This window comes from Sphaeramia orbicularis, chromosome 8, assembly GCF_902148855.1.
Source record: "Sphaeramia orbicularis chromosome 8, fSphaOr1.1, whole genome shotgun sequence".
Taxonomy (NCBI): domain Eukaryota; kingdom Metazoa; phylum Chordata; class Actinopteri; order Kurtiformes; family Apogonidae; genus Sphaeramia; species Sphaeramia orbicularis.
The window spans coordinates 40,982,044-41,002,965 of record NC_043964.1 but is presented as its reverse complement, the minus strand read 5'-3'; the positions used below and the strand labels follow the sequence as shown (position 1 = coordinate 41,002,965).

The window sequence follows — 20,922 nt, the reverse complement described above, 5'->3', positions numbered from 1 at the left end:
GCACCAAATAATTACAGCTGTTAAATATGAAAAATCACTTGGATAGAATTATTTTTTACACCTTAACTCACACGTCTACCACTCCTATAATCACACACACTTGACACTATGATGTTGATCTCTGGTGACACAAATTTGACGACTTTATTTAATGAAGATGTGAAAAAGTGTCAAAGCTGTCATCACCTGCTGGTGTCATTATGGTAATGATGAGGATGGGTAGAATGAACTAAGGCTGGGATTTCACCCTGCGACTGGACAGAGTGAGTACAAATGACTTTCACATACACTGGTACTTGAAATCTATATTCTGAGCACATGTTTATAGTGTATTTTCTACTTTTCCCATGACCAGTTTGTTTCGGTACACAGAGCTTCACCTTTGAGTCTCAGTTTCGTACTCTAACATGTGGCTGTGGGCTTTGCTTCCCATTTGCCTGGCTATCTTTGGCACTGCTGGAATTTGGACTGTGTGAGTATTTTGCTCTCTCTTTCTTTTCGCAGAGACTTTCTATTTTTAAAAACATTTCAGTAGTCAAACTTTAACCAGAGGAAATGATCCTTCTTGAGAACTCCTGTTCTGAGGGAACAAATGAGGACGTTTCCACAATAAACAAACAGTTACTATGGGGTCTATGTAAGGTACTGTGTTACTCTTAACCCTTTCACGCATGAATTATGAGAACCTTAATATTTTTTTCCTGAGTGTTTTTATTCCTCTTTACGCACAAAAAAAATATTTGATTGAATTTTTTTTTATGAACCTGTTTTTCATGGAGTTCCAAAAAAAATGTCCACTCAGCTGGACACCATGCATTTAATTTTTGAAGCAAAGAAACATGCATTTACTGACACACTGTGTGAAAACTATGAAATAAAAACATTTTTAAGGCTGCTAATCTGATGTTTTCTCACATTTGAATATACTCTAATACTAGTTATTACTCACTGAGATCACATGCAAAAACAAAAACAAACCATTTTTTGTTAAAAAAAACAAAAACAAAAACTTTGTTAATTACAGTCTAATAACAATTAGCAATTGATTTCCACTCAAATATATTACTGAAGATCAGGTTTATCGAGAACAGCAAAGTTACAGTAATGGTATGAATTGTAGTGTATGAGATGATGCAGAAGTGTTCACTGTGTTGGCTGATATGGAACTAAAACATCAAAATCCATGAATAGCTGTCCACTGTAGTGACCACTATGCATGAAAGGATTAAATAAACATTTAAGACCCATAAAACCATTTGTATCATATTTAACAAGTCTGGTTCTGAGACCTTTATCTTACCAACACGATCAATACTTTCCTTAAAAACTTGTATATGTTTTCTGTCCGCTGGTGGATGATCATCCCACTAGAACCAGTGGAAAGTCTTTTTCTGCTGTTGCCCTTTTCAATATGACCACTATTGTTAAATCATCCAACACACATTTTGTAGGAAAGTCTTTGGTAATTTTCAAAAATTTATGTAAAAAAAACCCAAAACATTTCTGTTGTTATTTGGTTGAAAATTGAAAAATAAAGTACCTGAAATGTTCGATATTTTCAAAATGTCTCTGGTAAAATTTATTTTTGTATCTAAAGGTAACGTTGTGAGCAAAAAGTGGCCAAAAACATCCAATGTGTCAAATGTGATACAAAAAATAGATCATGAACAAAATGACATGACTTAACATTTTTTTTTTTTTTTTGTATTATGTAAAAAGGACTAATAAGCATTCCAATTCCAAAAAAGTACAATTCTGTGTTCCAGTTATTAGCTCACCAGCCGACAGGCCGTAAGCTGTTGTCATCATGCGGCATCCGGCATCGTCGTCTGTCGTCCGTTACAAAAATTTCAATCGTCTTCTTCTCCAAAACTATAATTCTGATTGACTTCAAACTTGGTATACAGCTTCTTTACGATGATGTCAACAAAAGTTAGTGAAATTATTTGGATCCGGATCTGATTCTGGATTTGGTGGAACTTTGAAAAATTTCCCCATTATAAGAGATAGGAAGTGGATCCATGCAATAAATATAAATGATATCCAGTGTAAATTTCTACAGTCCAGCCCTGATGGGGAGATGACCAAAACATAATGGCCACATGCTGATCAGGATCTTCTTCTGGATCCGGGAACTTACGGAAAATTTAACATGGGCTCTTATGGGGAAAAAAATTCTATCGTCTTCTTCTCTGAAACTACAGTTCTGATTGACTTCAAACTTGGTATACAGCTTCTATATGATGATGTCAACACAAGGTATTGAAATTATTTCGATCCGGATCTGATTCTGGATTTGGTGCGACTTTGAAAAATTTTCCCATTATAACAGATAGGAAGTGGATTGATCCAATAAATCAGTAAATATCAATGATATCAAGTTGGAATTTGAATTTTTTACAGATCTGATTGGAATATGACCAAAACATGGGCCATTTCTGTAATATAATAAATACGCATAACTGGGTGATAATAAATGGCATCTGGATACATTTCCTAAAGCTTTTAATTTGGCCGGTAAGCTACAGGGCCATTGGTCCTATTTTTTTTAATGGGTCAGATTTTACAGGGTTAAGGATAGAATATATTAGATGACTCTGAAGCTTTCACTACCATTTCCTGTCGATTCTAGATTTGCCATTTCTGTGTCCAATGGCTCAGTCAACCTCACTGAAGGATTCCCTTACATAAGGTTGGTATAAATCCTTCCTCACGTTACCATCAAATATTATGTCAACACCTTTCACAAGGAGTTTTATTGTGAGTAAATTAAAATCATCGGTTTCCTCAGCTCTTTCATATTAAACTATGGTAATTCTATCTTCTTCTCTCTAAATCAGTGAATGTGGCTCTTACAACCCCCAGAGTTGTCTCTTCGCCCAGATCTGCAACATTTTCTCTATTTTAGGTAATGATATTTATGTTTATGCCATATTTGAGCAGTTGAATGATTATTGTGTGAAGTAACATTAATGTAAATTAGTACAACTTTACTTAAAGGGAGAGTGTAACATTTCCCTTAACCTCCTGAGATAGGGGATAAGAGTTTCACAGCTTTACTTAAAAAATATGAATAAATAAATAAATGCTGTCCATTGCTGAGGACATTCCATAAAAAATGTCTGAAAAAACTGTTGCATCATTCTGTTTCCATTCAACACAATTATTTAACGCAACAAAACAAAAATTTAGTTTCTGCATCTCAGGAGGTAAAAAAAAACAAAACATTATGGCATCTGATAAGATCTATGACATTATTACATAACTATACAATCAGTTACATAATTTTATAATTATAACAATGAATAATCAGTAACTTTGAATGGACATAAGCCCTCTTTATATGAAGTATGGTAGAAAATAAGATACTTATGATAACTGAATTATTTCAGTGACTTAACTCACATATTCTGAGCTTTAATAGGATCCATTTATGTTACATTCTGTCATACCAACAATAACATGTTGTGATTTTACAGATTATAGTATGTTTTAACATTACTTTGTGTCCTTAGTTTCAATATAGTTTATAGTTGCATGTTTAAAATTATTATGTTTTAAAATTGTTGCTTTGGTTTCAGCATTAAGACATATTAGACCGCAAAACAAAATGGTTTCAGGCTAGCGTAAGGATGGTAAATCATAACTTGATTAACTTTTACTGAAAAAAAATAGAATGCTTCTCTAAAATTTGGTACTAAATGCTTCATATAAGTATTGATAAAATGTTATAAAGAGGCATCGTCATTAAATGTAGTCTTTCCTAAAACTCCTTGGAGTAAAAGGTCAGCTGTGCAGAAGAGCCATCAAGAGTATCATAGAGGCTGCGGAAAAAGCCTCAAGGTGGCTATGGATCCGGAGGGGAGATCCGTGGAGTAGTGGGCCACTTGGACACAAGCCGGGGACTGATCACCCCCGGCTGGGTCGCCCGAGCGAGGGTGTTTGATGATCAAAGACCTGAAACACCCTATGACCTCAGGTTCATCACTGATGATGTGTCCAAGTAGCACCTAGCGGTGTATTTAAGAACAGGATATTCAGCTACTAAAAAGTCAAAATATTTGAGTTAATTTCAAATTTTAGTTTAATAAGATCCTTTACTCAATATTAAATAAATAAATAAATAAATAAATAAATAAATGAGTCTATATTAACCAATATTGCTATGATTTTATAATAAGGATAATAAGTTATTGATTAGGTTGTAAATGCATCAATAAATACTTTTACAATTTTCAGTCAAGCTCATTATTTAGCAAGATCAAGTTACTTCTGTTCATTTTAAACTATTTTACTGGTGACTTATTATCACATACAACCTGACAAAAGAGCCTTACTGTGAAGCGTGGAACATACCCTCCTTTATTAATGTAAAGTTAAAGACATTCATACATACCTGAAATAAGATGTGACAGAAATACAAAACATGCAAATGCAGAACATTTCATTGATAAGCTAAAAAATAACACTGATAGAAACTGACGCTTAGTGTATTTAAATGTAAAAACTTGGCTCAAAGTGAATAAAAACCCTGGGAAACATGAACTAGTCACAGTGGAAACGCTTTCCAGATATCTTTGAACAACCATCCAAATGGGCCAAAAGTGAACCCATTCAAGATCCCACTTCCATTCTGTCTTAATGTTTGTAGCACACTGTACTGATAAGAAATCTACCTGCTTGAACCCTTAAAGAACTAAGACTATCTTTGTGGTGACTTCCAAATGGATTTTTCCTCTATATTTCACCTTTCTTAAGTGATTTATAATAATTTACTCCTATATTATCCTCTGCATTTAGCATTTTCCCAGTATTTAATTTACCTATCATACAGATATTAATAAAAGTACAAGTGTAAATTCAAAGGTTATTATATCAAAACAGAGAAAACTGAAGAAAAAGTGGCTTTCTCAGCAAAATATATCATTAACCGAACAACCGAACATACAAACCAGCATATATAAGCACTGTCACGTGCCAGACTAAATGGGTTTTACTGGTGAATCAATGCTGCAGAAGATGATGGTGTTTTTATGTTCACTATGGAGCCTCTGAACATCTAAATAAGACAAATCTAATGTCAGTGAAAAGCTGAGAAACAGGATTTTATCAGATTTGTTTAAATGTATTTGTGTCCGAGCCAGCGAAAGTGAATATCAACATGAAATTTCAATTTGCACACATCATTTATCAAGTGGATTCCTTTTTTAGCTAAAGATCTCTATTTTAGGGAACTGTTATCCTTTTTAAAACACCACTTCTAGAAAAAAAGTTACAACCAATTTTATCGATTGTACTTTTTACTCCATAGCCATAGCTTGAATTTGACGCTAAAAATTACACCTAAAAATGTTGAAGAAATATTCAGTCTGTTGATTATATCGATGATTGTTAAGTTTCAAGTAGCAGATTTTCATTATTTTGTGAACATTATTAATATTTATGAGTTTGAACAGTTGTGAGCTGCTTAAAAGGCCCTGTCCACATGTTACCACAAAAATACCAATTTTTAATTTTCAAGTTACTTATAATTCAGATATTACTTTCAGAAAGTAATGATCTTTTGATACATTTTGGGTGATGCATACAATGGTAAAGAGTAGTCCACATGTTAGTACGGCAGCCTGTCCACATTTTACCACCTTTTCATGTCAACAAAACAAAGACATTTCAATATTTTACTCCAAAATTTATTTTCAGCATAGTTGAACATAATATCTAAAAGGTTTTGTCCTGCTGGATATCAATTTCTGTCCAGAACCACATGTTTTGAATGTTTGCATAAAGCTTCAAAAATTTATGTCCATTTCAAGACCACGTGCTACTGAGCAGTAATTTGACATTTTTCACCTAAAAATTTTATCTCCCCAAATTTAGTTATACATAATGTTAAAGTGCTTATAAATACCTACTCAAACATGTGTAATACAGGCATATAAGTTACTCTTCTCACATGACAGAGACTGTTGAATGTGAAATGTGTCCACGTGTTACCACTTGATCGGACTCATTGATGGAATTAATAAACATTTTAGATCTGTTAGTCTCTACCTTTTGTCTTTTACTCCCATAATTCCACCACCTATTTTTTTCTTCTCCACACATTTCTATTTTGATAATGCTCTCTTAGTTGTTTAGTACAATGTCATTTTCTGTGTTTCTTATGAAATACTTTTTAAATAAATCCACTCGATAATATATATTTTTATTGCCAGAATCCTTTTTTTTTTACATAGTGTATTTTTTTCTACCAACCAGACATGTATATTTCTTGTGACACATTCAGGCTAAGTATTTTAAGTATGTCCCTGTTGATATTTGCTCCCTCCGTCAGCCCTGTGGGTTGTGGTGATCCGCTTCCAGCAGGTTAGGGACTACGGTTGTCATGGAAAGGCCAACATTATCAGCATTATCTTGGGATTCACCTCATGCTTCGGAGTCTCTGTCCTCGGCAATTTCCAGGTAACAGTCACAACCTTTCTCTCTCTCCTTTTTGTTAGTGTCTCTTCTCATACATCTGTCCATCTGGTTCCACCATTTAGCAAACGGTCTTACGGAGCGTCCACCTTTTGGGGGCATTCCTGGCCTTCTTCCTTGGTCTGGGCTACTTCTGGATGCAGCTGTTTTTAACCTATCGAGCTCAGCCATTAAAGGACCGACACTGGGTTGGACCGGTCAGAGTGACCATCTGCATCCTCTGTACCGTCCTGGTCATTGTTAGTATCCTTTATATGAATGTGCGTTAAGAACCAGTAGTAGATACATGCAGGTTAGGGTGATCCTTAGGTAGAGCCAAAAAATAAAGTTCACAGTTTTCAGGCTCTGACCCCTAAAATGTTCTCCATTTAACATAAGATGCAGACAGAGCAACTTCCATACATTTTAAATATTGTTCAGTGGTTGCTCAGGGAGTGTGAATTTTGGGCTGATAACCCTTAAAATGTTTTATTTCAACCAAGATGCTTTTATTCTTCATCATAAAGTTTTACAAGTATGACAAATTGATCATTTTAAAACTCTGCCTCACTTCTTGTGACACTAAAAATGAAATAGTCACATATGATTTGACTGTTTGTGAAGAAACAACGATGAAGCAACCATGTATCATAATCCTGATGTGAATCAGAACTAAAGCACTACTTTGTGATATGATCAGACAATGATTCAGTCTCAGACTGCTTCAGCAGTAATAGTATGTTTTCAAAGACAATGCACATGTTCAACAATGTCAGAGCAGCAAAATCAGCAAGTGACTTCTGATGGACAGATGTGAGAACAACTGGAACATCTGGAGTAGAGCGGGTCATCCAATAACTGAAGGATTGGCGGTTCGAATCAAGGTTATAATCGTTAACGAAAACGAACGAAATGATGAAAACTAAAACTGAAAAAACATTTTTCGTTAACTGAAATAAATAAAAACTCAAATTAAAAGAAAAAAACAATAACTAACAGAAACTGTATTGTGTGGTTACAAAACTAACTAAAAAGTATAAAAATTATGTATTAAATTCCTTTAGTTTTCGTCTTTGTCAATGTCGGATTGATATCAAATTATTTTTTTTTTCGCTTCACAAATTGTAGCTAGCGGCACCATACGGCACTTCACGGTCTGTCATGTCTGGTCACTGGTGGTTTCCAGTCGTCTTCTGGTCCCCACTCTACCTGGAACATACAGACTAAAGTTGGGACAAAGCAGCACAGTCCTGTCTGGGATTTACTTTAGTGATGAGTGGGGTCATTTTTTTTTTCTTTTTGTTCACTGTGTGTGTGTGTGTGTGTGTGTGTGTGACAGAGACAGAACAGAACTGAATGACAGAGTCAGACAGGTGTTGAACTAGCATCCAGGTAAAGACTGGAGAGTTTATCACCATGAAAAGGCCTTCCAAGGCCTTAACTGCACAGTTTAGAAGAGGAGAAAAGAGGAGGATGAAAAGTAATCCAATTACAGAGGTATGGAACCTGTTAGAATGTTAAAACATGTTTGATGTTACTAGCTACAGCTAGCTGAACTGAAATGAAGCAGAGTTGGCTAATAATGGAACTGTAGATGATTAAGAGATGACATATCTGATAAGGTGTGGTTTACTGCTGATGAACTGGGTTATAAATGTTTATAAGTCATTTATATGTGTTTCTGTCTGGTTTACTGCTGGCTGCTTTGTGCATCTCCTCTCACACTTTGCACATCTTCACATTGTTTTCACATAAGTGACGTTGTGTATGGATCACACCCCCTTCAGCCTGCTATAGGGAACTTATACATTGTACTGTACATGTGTTTGTGTCTCTGCTCAGTCAATGAGCCGCCCTAACCCGACCCCCAAATAAAGTGTCCAGAGTAACCCACTGATCCGCGCCTCACTAATTTCTTTGAATAGGATGGTGAGGAAGATAAAATATATGAAATAACTAAAACTAATACTAAAACTAAACCAAACTAAAACTAAACATTCAGAAAAAAACGATAACTAATAAAAACTAGCAAACCTGCTCTAAAAACTAATTAAAACTAACGGAATTAGAGAAAAAAAAGTCAAAACTAAATAAAACTAAACTATAATTAAAAATCCAAAACTATTATAACCTTGGTTCGAATCCCGCTCTGTCTTAGTCATGGAAGACACTTCACCCACCTTGCCTCCAGTGTCACTCACACTGGTGTGTGAATGTTTGGTGGTGGTCTGAGGGGCTGTTGGTGCACATGTAGTTTACCACCACCAGAGTGAGAGCGAATGAATAATGGATCCATTATGTGTGCTTTGAATATGTGTTAATAGAAAAGCATTACATAAATGTAACCCACATAGTAATGTTTTCAACAGGTGACAAGTAACTCTTCCATGACGTTAATGTCATCTGTCTGTGAAAAAGAAACATAGATGGTGTCACATACAGTACTGAAATACTCAATGTCACGTTCCATGCACTCACTGCAGTTTTGTCAAATCTGGTGATTTCAAACACTTTGTAGAACCTATATCATGCAGATATATTCAACTTTGGAGATACTGGACAATGGTTATTTAAACATTATATTGTATGAGATCCAGATAATGGCAGATATCTGACATGGATTCCAATGCACTTGACACTGCTTTTCAGTTAAAATATTCCACTTTTTCTGAGATCAAGTCCCAAAAATACTATCATGATACTGTCTGACAACGAACACCTTAAATTTCAACCTGTTTGAGCTACCTGTAAACTTTCTGATAATCCCACCAAAAATTGTTTCATTTCAAGGGGCTTAAAAATGAAAACTTAAAAAAATAAGGACCACCCTAATGCAGGCACAAATGTATGTTTAAGCTTTTATTCTAATATTATTACGTACAGTTGTTTTATTAGTACAGATGTGCATTCTTTTTGGTCATTGCGCTCCTTGACCCTTCTTTCAGTGACCGTCCTGGTTCAGACAGACCGTCCTTCTCCTGCTGCTGTGTGCGAATGGGCCTTGGTCATGTTTTTCTTCTGCCTGTTTGGCCTTTTTGCAGCTGAGTTCAGACACATTGACTGCCATAACCTCACGGTGCAGAGCCAAACTCTAATGAATGACAGTGGCCCTTCAGTAATAGAAACAAACAGTCATGTGACATATACACCCAGCTGAATTTACATTTAACAGTTTAACAAATGTGGCTATTCATTATACAGTATTTTTGTGTTTGCTTTTGTGAAATATTGTGCAATGTCTTTGTAGATACAGCATATGCATCTAACTGCACCATTCTGAGCTGATTATTCCTACATAAGTCCATACTAACACATGGTGGCACCATTCAGCTATCTTATGCTCCACATTTTTATGATTCCTATTCAAAAATCTACCAACAGAGCTCTATAAAGATTTGATTCACACTTTCATACATATATTATTTCTACTTTAAGTCTTCCAAATAAAACCTCCCTTATCCATCTCCCTGCATGCTATTTTATACTCTTGTAAAGTCTTTATCTACAGAATGTGAAATGAAGTCATGATTAGTTCATGCACGGTGAATACCAGGAAAAGTCTGGTCTTTTTCTCACCGATTTGCCACCTGTCAGCTGGATAAAACAATAGAGGAAGGGGAACAGAAAAGGAAGATGGAGGTGTCAAGGAAAAGCTGCTTCATGTGGTGAAAAAAAAAAAAAAGGTTTCCCTAAGACATGATTACAAAGTGTTCCGTTATCTAGGTATGTACCAACACATGATGTAATAACAATCGGAGTGCATCCATTCATTCTTTTTCTGAACGGCCTAGTCCTTAAGGAGGTCACAGGGTGCTGGACTCAATCCCAGCTACCAAATGGAAAAAGAGGGGTACATTTTGTGCAATAGCTAATGAATTTCCATACATTTGTCATCCATTGGTTTTTGAATCGCCATTTTGAAGACAGTAGATTGTAAATTGAGGCACATATATTATTAACTCCGCCAAGGAACGGCGGAGGTTATGTTTTTATTGGGGTTTGTTTGTTTGTTTGTTTGTTTATTTGTTTGTCTTTTAGCAAGATAACTAAAAAAGTTATGGACGGATTTGGATGAAAATTTCAGGAAATGTTGATACTGGCACAAGGAACAAATTATTAAATTTTGGTGAATGAGGAGGGGGCTGATCTGCCTTGGAGGAGGTCTGCCCTTTTCTAGTTAATAATATTTTAGGGAAAGGGGGTGGGATTAAATAAGTTGCACTTCTTCCCACCCCTTTTCAGGCATGTAATTGGAACTATTGTGCTGTTTGTCTGTCTAAGATTGTTATGATTGTTGATATTTGGATTATTATGCATGTTTTGCCTGTTCGTATATATGTTAAATTTCATCGCATTTTCGGAATAAGTCACTAAATCAAATCAAATCAAATGGGCTATTACAGTGTCTGCTTTTTGTAGCCAGATTTGACCATATTTGGACAAAAGGGGCGGAGCTGTGTGAGGACAAAGGGTCACGGGTAATTATATGTACTTGACTGATTTGGGTTTGAACAACCACACAAACCAGTAACAAGGTCAGTTCTTTATCGTACAAATGCAGCCAAAATCATGGACTTCATCAACATTTGACCTGGAAAAAAAAAAAGTCAGAAAGGAAACAGAGAGCCAAGACATGCACATCCCTGTGGTAAATTATTTTGTTGGATACCAGATAATCAAAATACCAAGAAAAAACACAAGAATAAACACACACACACACACACACACACACACACACACACACACACACACACACACACACACACACACACACACAGACAGAGTATTGCACATTAGGGATTAATTCAGCTGTGATGTTTCCAGTACAGTTGTTCTTCCTCAGATTTCTATACTGAGCTTTGCTGGTGTGTGGATTCTTTTCTTACATCTTTTTTTCTCCTGTAAAAACTTCATCTCAAATGCAGCTGATACTGTTGATAAAAGTGTATTTTTTTGCTGTGTAATAACCATAAAAGTATTAAATAATTCACTCTAAAATGTGGGAAAATGTTTATCACATGCTGTGCTTAGGTTGTTTACTATTACGTAATGTTGATATTATTACAGAACGAGGTCAAAATCAGGGACAGGTTTACTGTGTGTTCCCAAAATCAGAACCAAACAAAGTGAAGCAGCATTCAGTTCTTCTGCTCCTCACCTGTGGAACAAACTTCCTGAATACTTGAGGTCTGCTCAAACTGTCAGTTCATTTAAATCAGGCCTGAAAACTTTATTGTTTACTGCAGCTTTCCCTTAAACTCTTAAATAATGTCTTCTAAATGAACTTTAAAATCCCATTTTATCACTGATGATTTTAATGTCTATTTTAATTTTAATGTTTTTATATTTTAACTTTCTCTCATCTTAAATGTATTTTTATACCTCTCCTTGGATGCTTTTATGTTTTATGTAAAGCACTTTGAATTGTCCTGTACATGAAATGTGCTATACAAATAAACTTGCCTTGCCTTCATATTAAATACAGGATGTTATCTTAATATGACGTTTTATTATAATGTTCATTTTAACCCTTTTATGCATGTATTATGAGAACCTTAGTCAAGATTTTTTTCCTGAGTGTTTTTATTCCTCTTTAGACATGGAAGAAAAAAAAAAAACAATAGGATTGAATTTTTTTTTTTTTTTTTTATGAACCTATTTTTCATGGAGTTACAAAAATGTCCACTCAGCTGGACACCATGCGTTTAATTTTTGAAGCAAAGAAACATGTATTTAAAACCCATCATCAGAAAGTCATATACTGTGTGAAAACTATGAAATAAAAACATTTTGTATGCTGCTAATCTGATGTTTTCTAACATTTTAACATACTTTAATGCTAGTTATTACTCACTTCATGGAGATAATATTCAAAATGGACAACCTTTTTGATTAAGCAAACTTTTAAATTACAGTCTGATATCAACTAGAGAGAGATTAGGGGTAGGAGTACATAAGTTTTTACTTCTTCCTACTCCTTTTCGAGTATGTATAATTTCATTTATTTTATTTTTCTTCTTCTTTTTTTTTGACTTATCAATCTTTTATGTACCAGTACTTATATTTTGTTGGTTGATTTTTGTTTTGATTTCACTGTCTACATGTTCGAAATAAAGATTTCAATCAATCAATCAAAATTCGCAATTGATTTACACTAAAACATATCACTGCAAATCAGGTTTATCAAGAACTGCAAAGTTACAGTAATGGTATGAATGGCAGTGTATGAGATGGTCCATAAGCGTCCACAGTGTATGCAACTAAAACAACCAAACCCATGAATATACAAGAGAACAGCTGTAGAATAGCTGTCCACTGTACTGACCACTATGCATGAAAGGGTTAAAGTGTTTCAAAGCCAGTTATCATGCATATTACTTCACTTCAGCTAAGGTGTCATGTCTCTGCAGCTTCAATTGTATCTTTTACACAATCTGAATCACATCCACTGGAGGTGCCGTGGAGCTGCACTGGCTGACGATGATCTCACCGATGGGAAAAAGTGGTTCTGGTGCAGTGCCAGCATGTTTTTGGAGGATGCCTGAAGGTTAGACAGAGGTTCTACATTCAGCACAATTTGTCAGGGCGATTTGAGATGAGCGAAACAATGGTGCTCTCATAGCCACACCGATACTGGGAGAGGTCCTACTCTTGGCTCTGACACTCAAACTGTGTCTCTCATCCAAGTTCTTGTTTATTTAAACATATTGTCTTGGGGTCTGTTGGAATTGTCTTTGCTATCCAGATTTTCACTTTTGTTTGTATCTTTTATTTATGTCATTAAAAAAATCACTTTGAGGTATGTGTGTGGAAGCATGAGATGGGAATACTGGGCCCCCAGTGTCCTGCCCAGTCCTGACAGCATTCTTTCACATAGTCCATGCTGTGTGATCACCAGAGGGGGGCTTTGACAGGCGGGCACACGGATCAGACGGACAGCGTGGAATTCTATGGGAATTTCTCAAGTGCTGTTGGTTTCTTGTGGTCTGCCGCAGGCGTTTTGCAGATTTTACACATATGGGTAAACACCGGTCTCAGGTATGTTTGGTGGAGTTGACAGCATGAGGGTCTTCCATTGTCTTGCCTCAGGGCCAAGTAAATGTAAACTAGGAATAAAAGTGTAGCTTAGTCTATTATTTTATTTATTTATTGAACAGGGGCCATGCATAACTCATGCGTTGAGCTAGAGTGAGATTTAAGATCATTTACATCTGTAGAAGACACATGAAAACACACCTAAACGGTACAGGACACCAGACAGATAATATATAACACACTAAAATGCAACATATCAACAGGTGACAGTGAAATTTCCTTAAAAATAACAACATCAAGAGGCCAGTCAGTGATTACATTTTTGGTTCTTTTAGCTAAAGTTTTTTTTTTACCCATAAACACCCAGTGCCACTTTTGCCACTTCACCATTTATAATAATATTATCCTCTGTATTTTGCATTTTTTCAGTGACAATCACATATTTTCCTATATTTAATTCACTGATCATGTTGATGTTCATAAAAGTGTAAAGAGTAAATTCAAAGATTATTAAATCACAAACAGAGAAAACTGTAGAAAAAGTGACTTTTTCAGCAAAGATATCAATAACTGATCATAAACCAAGTGTGTCCATCCACTGTCATTGATCCAACTCCATGGGTTTTACTGGTGAATCAATGTTGTAGAAGATGACGGTGTCTCCACGGTAACTACAGAGCCTCTGAATGTCCAAATGGGTCATATCTGATGACCATGAAAAAATGACAATCTGTATTTTACACCAGTTATTTACATGGATTGATAGGTTTAATGGATCTGAGGGTGTTAAACAGTTTAGATCAATAGGTGGTTTTGGTCGATTGTGGCTGTTTGGGTTAAAGATTGAAGTTTGGAATTGTGTCGTATGTTTATAGGGAGGGAGTTTTTCTTGTCTTTTACTCTGACAGAGAAGGCAGATTGACCAAATGACCTTCTTTTTTAAAGGTAATTGACTCGTCTCCTCTTAATGAAGCCTGTTTCAGAGATGGAGGCTCTAGTAATAAAAATAGCGCTTAAATGGTAATGTGAATGAGAGCAGTAAAGATAAAGTTAACTATAAGAGCAGGTAAAATGAGCTGTTTTAATTGTCCCACTGTTGGTAATCACTAATCATGGTAAGCAAAAATAAAACCTTTAAAGGCCTTTTAAGAAACAGCATTTTTTTTTTTTTTTTTAAATTGTGTTTAATTTCATGTATTCTTTTATTCCATCTTTTGCAGCCTCAGTAAATTAAAGCTTCCATTATAACGCCTGAAAGAAAAACAAGATCCAAGACTAAACTAAAACAACTCAATTCCTGAAACTACAGTCATGGGAAAAATTATTAGACCATCAAAAGTCATCAAAAACAATGGTTATGCAATCAAGTACTAGCTCCTGTGTGTATCATGTGACTAAAACAGACAGAAAAGAAATCATGGAATGTCTAAAAGCACTGTTTTTGTCAGTACAATGTCATAGATATTGATATAAGAACTGAAGTGATTTTAGTTATTATCAAGAAAACATGGAAAATGCTTAAATGTCAGCTCTGAAATTAAACTCTTATGAGCTATTTTTGTTGTTATCATTATATTTGTACAAACAAATGTACCTTTAGTTGTACCAGGCATTAAAATGAACAAGAAACTGAAGAAAACAAGGGTGGTCTAATAATTTTTTTCCACGACTATAAAATAAATGAAACTACACTGTTATAAGTTGCAATAAAATATTTTTACTTCTTCTCATGAAATGATTGTGAGTATATGATTTATTCTTGACAGATAAAGTGTAACAGGGACTCAGTTTGTAATTGTTGCACCAGATCAAACGTGATTCCTGATGTCTATAAATAGGAATAAAAAAGAGGAATGTGTGTGGAAACAAAATGATTCCAACTTTATAGGCAACAGTGTACTTAAAGACTTGTAAAACCAAACTAAGACTTCATAAAAATTTAAAAAATCAGAATTTTATAAGTGATAATGGCTCCAACTGTGCTTTTTAGGGTCTCTCGCCCACTCTAAAATAATCATTTTTAATAATTCAACACCTTGGAACACATTAAGAAATTTCATATCCAGCTGAATGAAACATTCGGCTCAGATGGTGTGAATATTTTATACCAGTTTCAAGCGGCACTCCATCTTGGCTGACTGTTTTGAAATGACAAAACGTTCTTAAATTATATAGCAGCTCCTACAGAGGAATTTAGACGGAGCGCTTTGGCGCCTAAATACCATTAACCCTGCTGTTTTCATTAGAGAGTATAAAAGGCCTCTGATAAAGCAATAAAACTCATAAAATCACCAGTAGCGACATGCAAAGAGTGGGAGGCCCTTGATGTAAATGTCAGAAAAAGGTCTGGATCATCTATTGTGGGCTCGGAGAACATGGTTTATGTGACGCCGACCTTGTTGCTTTTGACTTTGATTCAAAAAGGAGGTAATAGCAGACATGCTTTCTAATCTCCCTTAACACCTGCTCGTGCTCTAGTCTTTCTTATCCCCTCAACAGCTCTTGACCAGAAACAATAGCAATGCTTTCCTATCGTGAGGCGGCGCAGTCGCCTCTAAGTCCACTATCAGACCCTGGAGTGGTTGCCATCAGTCGTTTTGGCTTCGCTTTCACAGCATAACCTGTCACCTCTTATCATCTGAGACCCAAATCCTGCACATTCCACCTCCAAAGGCCACTTTATCTGGAAGAATATGCCCAATTTAAAGACTCATAGAGGAATGCTGGGTAAAGTGGGAGCACTGGGGCAAGGAGGATGAGTGACAGACACAGAGGACAGGCTGGCAGATTAATCCTTAAAGACCCAGACATCCACCATCGATCAAAACCATCTACTGAGCCAACATGTTTAATACCTGTCGATCCATTAATCCTATCAATACATGTGAATAACTGGTGTAAAATACAGTTTGTCATTTTTTCATGGTCATCAGATGTGACCCATTTGGACGTTCAGAGGCTCTGTAGTGAACTTGGAAACACTGTCATCTTCTCCAACATTGATTCACCAGTAAAGCTGATGGAGTTGGATCAATGACAGTGAATGGACACACTTGTTTTTATGTTCAGTTAATGATATAGTTTGCTGAAAAAGTAACTTTTTCTTCAGTTTTTCTGTTTTGATTTAATAACCCTCAACTTTAGTCTGAGCTTTAATGAACTTCTACATGATCAGTAAATTCAATGTAAGAAAATACCTGATTTTCACTGAGCAAACACCAAATAAAGAAGATAATATAACTGTAAATGGTGATAAATCACTTAAGAAATGTTAAATTGAGAGTCTGGTTTCGACCAGCTCTATGTGTAAAGTGTCATGAGATAACTTTTGTTATGATTTGGCCCTATATAAATAAAATTTGATTGATTGATTAAATATGGACTTGTTTTTATGTTCAGTTATTGATATCTTTACATAAAAGTCGCTTTTTCTTCATTTTTCTCTGTTTCTGACATAATAACCCTCAACTTTAACCCTTTCGAGCATAAATTATGAGAACCTTAATCAAGATTTTTTTCCTGAGTGTTTATATTCCTCTTTCGGCATGAAAAAAGCATGTGTGAAAACTATGATATACATTTTTAAAATGCTGTTAATCTTCTCTCACATTTTAACATTCTATAACCTCCTGAGACCCAGCAACGCATTTTTATCCTCTGTAGGGGACAAGAGTTTTACAGCTTTATAAAAAAAAAAAAAAAAAAAAAAAAAAAAAAATGCTGTCCACTGCAAAGGACATTCCATAATTAAAACAAACAAAAAAAATCTATCCGAAAAAGCTGTTGCATCATGCTGTTTCCAATCACGACAGTTATTCAATGTAAAAAGCCAAAACTTTTCCTTTCCTGGGTCTTTAGTTATTACTCAGATATGCCAAAAAAAATGTTGTTTAAAAAAAAACAAACATGTTAATTACAGTCTAATAACCATAGCAATTGATTTACACTCAAATATGTTACTGCAGATCAGACTGATCAAGAACAGTACTGGTATGAATTGCAGTGTATGGGATGATGCATAAGTGTCCACTGTGTTGGCTGATATGCAAGTAAAACAACAAAATCCCTGAATATACAAGAGAACAACTTTGAATAGCTCTCCACTGTAGTGACCACTATGCATGAAAGGGTTAATGTAAGTTTTTATGAACATCTACTTGATCGGTGAATAAAATATAGGAAAATACCGATTTTCACTGAAAAAAAGGAAACTACAGAGGATAATATTATAGCAAACTATGATAAATCACTTAAGAAATGTTAAATATGGAGATAAAATAATTTAGAAACTGCAACAAAAGCAGCACTGGGTCTTCATGGGTTAATAAAAAGATGGATTGAGTGATAGTGACAGAAGAGAAAGAAAGAAAAGAAGAAAAACACAGAGTGGGCACCAGCAGCCGTGATCTCACCCTCCTCTCTTCTCCTTTGGCAGTCGCTTCCAGAAAGCTGCCCTTTTGCAGAAAAATGCCAAGCGCACCGCATTCCACCGGCCACACAAAAGCCCTCCCTCGTCTCAGCTGCACAGACACAATCAGACAAGGGATAATTATATAATTAGGCTGGCTGGTGCAGACAGGGACCCTCAGATGGTGTGTTGGTGTGTCATATTTATGTTATCAGACAATGAAGAGAGTCTGGCCTTATCAGAGGAGGCAGCAGAGTGTGTGTGTGGGGAGATCCAGCTGTGGCACTTAGGAACAGATTGTCATGATAGAGAAGAACGGGTCGATGGAATGACCTTCAGCTTGCGGTCCAGCTGAGATCAGGGTCTGCATTGTGGCCCGGGGCCTGTGATATGTGAGGAGGTGGGGACTTTTTTGGGGCTGTGACAACCAGATGACACAAAGTGACAGGAGGTGAGAAACACAGAGGGCTGAGTTAAAGATATGAGCACAATGTCAGACAAAAAAGTGCTTGTTCAGGCCTGTGAAGATGCATAGAATCATACATGGATCGTTCAACTGAACTGGTGCAACTGAGCTTCAGTTTAACTGTTAGTGGCTTCTAGTGTTCAAGTTAGAGATTGCAAGACGCTGAATATGTGCATGTACAGTCGCGGACAAAAATTATTAGACCACCCCTTGTTTTCTTCAATTTCTTGTTCATTTTAATGCCTGGTACAACTAAAGGCACATTTGTTTGGACAAATATTATGATAGCAACAAAAATAGCTCATAAGAGTTTAATTTCAGAGCTGATATCTATCCATTTTCCATGTTTTCTTGATCATAACCAAAATCACTTCAGTTCTTGTATCAATAGCTATGGCATTGTACTGACAAAAACAAGTGCTTTTAGACATTCCGTGTTTTCTTTTCTGTCTGTTTTAGTCACATGATACACACAGGAGATGGTAGTTGACTGCATAACCAGGGTTTTTGATGACTTTTGATGGTCTAATAATTTTTTCCATGACTGTACATGCACTAAAAATTTAAAAACTGTTAGAATCAGATAGAAACAGGCACTTGTGAGCAAAAGCATCTACTGATTTAACATGTTTAATAACTGTAGACTCACTGATCCTACCAATATATTTAGATAACTGAAGACTGGCAGTAGTTGTAGATGCTTGTTTTAATGTTCAGTTAATGATATGTTTGGCTGAAAATGTCTTTTTTTCTTCAGTTTTCTCTGTTTTGATATAATAACCTTTGGATTTACTCTGACATTTATGAACATCTATTCAAAAATACCTGATTTTCACTTAAAAATGCAAAATTCAGAGAATAATGTTATAATCAATGGTGATAAATTACTTAACCCTTGTATGCTCCTCAAACGTACCACCCTCTGGACAGTATCATGGCAAAAATGTACTTGCACAAAAACTGCTTTAAGTCATCATACGTCAATATTATTTCTGGCTTGTTTTTCTCATAAATCTCTTAAACAACTTCAGCCCTGCTCAGAACTACTAAACATTCAATAATTTTCACGATTTTAACCCTTTAAATGTCAGTTTAATTATTTTAATTATGATTTTTTTTTTTGCTCTGAAGGTGTCCAGAGGGTGTAAAATGCATCAAGAAAATATAAATGACACCGGATTAAAAAAAAAACGTAATTAAAAAAAACAGTTGCCAAAATTCATGCCACAAGCTGCAACAGCCAAAACGATCAGCATAAAAAAAAAGACCAAAATTTACAAAAATGCCTGAGGAGGGCATATGAGCTAAGAAAGGCTGAAATTAGAGAGAAAATCATTTGGAAGTCCTCATTAAAATATTCATGGGTCTGTAACGGTGAAGGTGATAAAAACGCTCATCCACACTCAGTCGTAGTTGGTAATAAAATGTCATAAAATGAACAAAAAAAGAAGAGGACGTCTGTTCTAAGCTGCAGTCGAAACATGGCGACTCTTATTGTCAGAGAACAGAGAAGGCAGTAGTTGTTGGCAGTGACATGAAACTGCATTTAACACATAAATACCATAAATATTATCTTGTGTTTAAGAATATAATCCAAGCATTTAGACTTAAATGCTTTTAAGTCTGTTGGTTGGTTGTGGGGTGTCAGATCACACCAGTCCTGTAGAATGGCTCATTATTTACCCTCTAACTTACAGGTGTCAAACATGCGGCCCGGGGGCCAAATCCGGCCCGCCAAAGGGTCTAGTCTGGCCCCTGGGATGAATTTATGAGATGCAGAAATTACGCTGAAGAAATTAACAATCCTTTTAGTTCAGGTTCCACATTCAGACCAATTCAATCTAAAGTGGGCAGGACCAGTAAAATACTATCAAAATAACATAAAAATAATGACAACTCCAAATTTTTCTCTTTGTAAATGTAAATATTTACATGTATTTACCCTAAAACAAAGTTTAATTTTGCAAAAAAATGTGAATAATCTGAAAAAATATGAACAACCTGAAATGTCTTAAGAGAAGTAAGTGCAATTTTAACAAGAGTCTGCCTGTTAGTGAATGTTTTATGTAACTGTAGATCCACTGTGATCTGTAAGTTATAATGTACATGTGGAAATGATAAACTGAGGCGTGATATTGTCAAAATTACACTTATTTTTTCAGTTTGTTCCTGTTATTCACATCTTTTGAAAGGGGAGTTTGTAGATCTAAACCTTTTCATAATGTAAATTTACTTTTTTCGCTCTAAAACATACAGAAAAGTTTGGAGTTGACATTATTTATACATTATTATGTTATTATTTTACTGGTTCGGCCCATTTCAGATCAAATTTAGCTGAATGTGGCCCCTGAACTGAAATGAGTTTGACACCCCTGCTCGAACTGATCACCAGAATGTATGGCCAAAAGCATTAGACCACCTCTGCCCTCTTGTCGAGACAGGATCCACGCTCCCAGACGAGAATCGAGCCAGTGTCCCTCTCCGCTGGCCACCACCCAACAATCTCCCCTCGCACCGTGGCCTTGGCTTTGGGTGTGTCTCCACTCGCACGGGACAG

The 20,922-nt window shown here is 35.7% G+C and overlaps 1 protein-coding gene across 1 annotated transcript in view; it reads left to right on the top strand.

Moving 5' to 3' along the window:
* The first annotated feature begins 382 nt into the window (after positions 1 to 382).
* Positions 383 to 20,922, top strand: part of tmem150b (transmembrane protein 150B) — a 37,480-nt gene continuing 16,940 nt past the window's right edge. The window contains exons 1-6 of the mRNA XM_030142249.1: positions 383 to 472; positions 2,633 to 2,692; positions 2,841 to 2,908; positions 6,335 to 6,462; positions 6,543 to 6,720; positions 9,402 to 9,532. Of these exons, the coding sequence (XP_029998109.1) occupies positions 408 to 472; positions 2,633 to 2,692; positions 2,841 to 2,908; positions 6,335 to 6,462; positions 6,543 to 6,720; positions 9,402 to 9,532 (630 nt within the window). The 5' untranslated portion in view covers positions 383 to 407. The remainder of the gene's footprint in view (positions 473 to 2,632; positions 2,693 to 2,840; positions 2,909 to 6,334; positions 6,463 to 6,542; positions 6,721 to 9,401; positions 9,533 to 20,922) is intronic.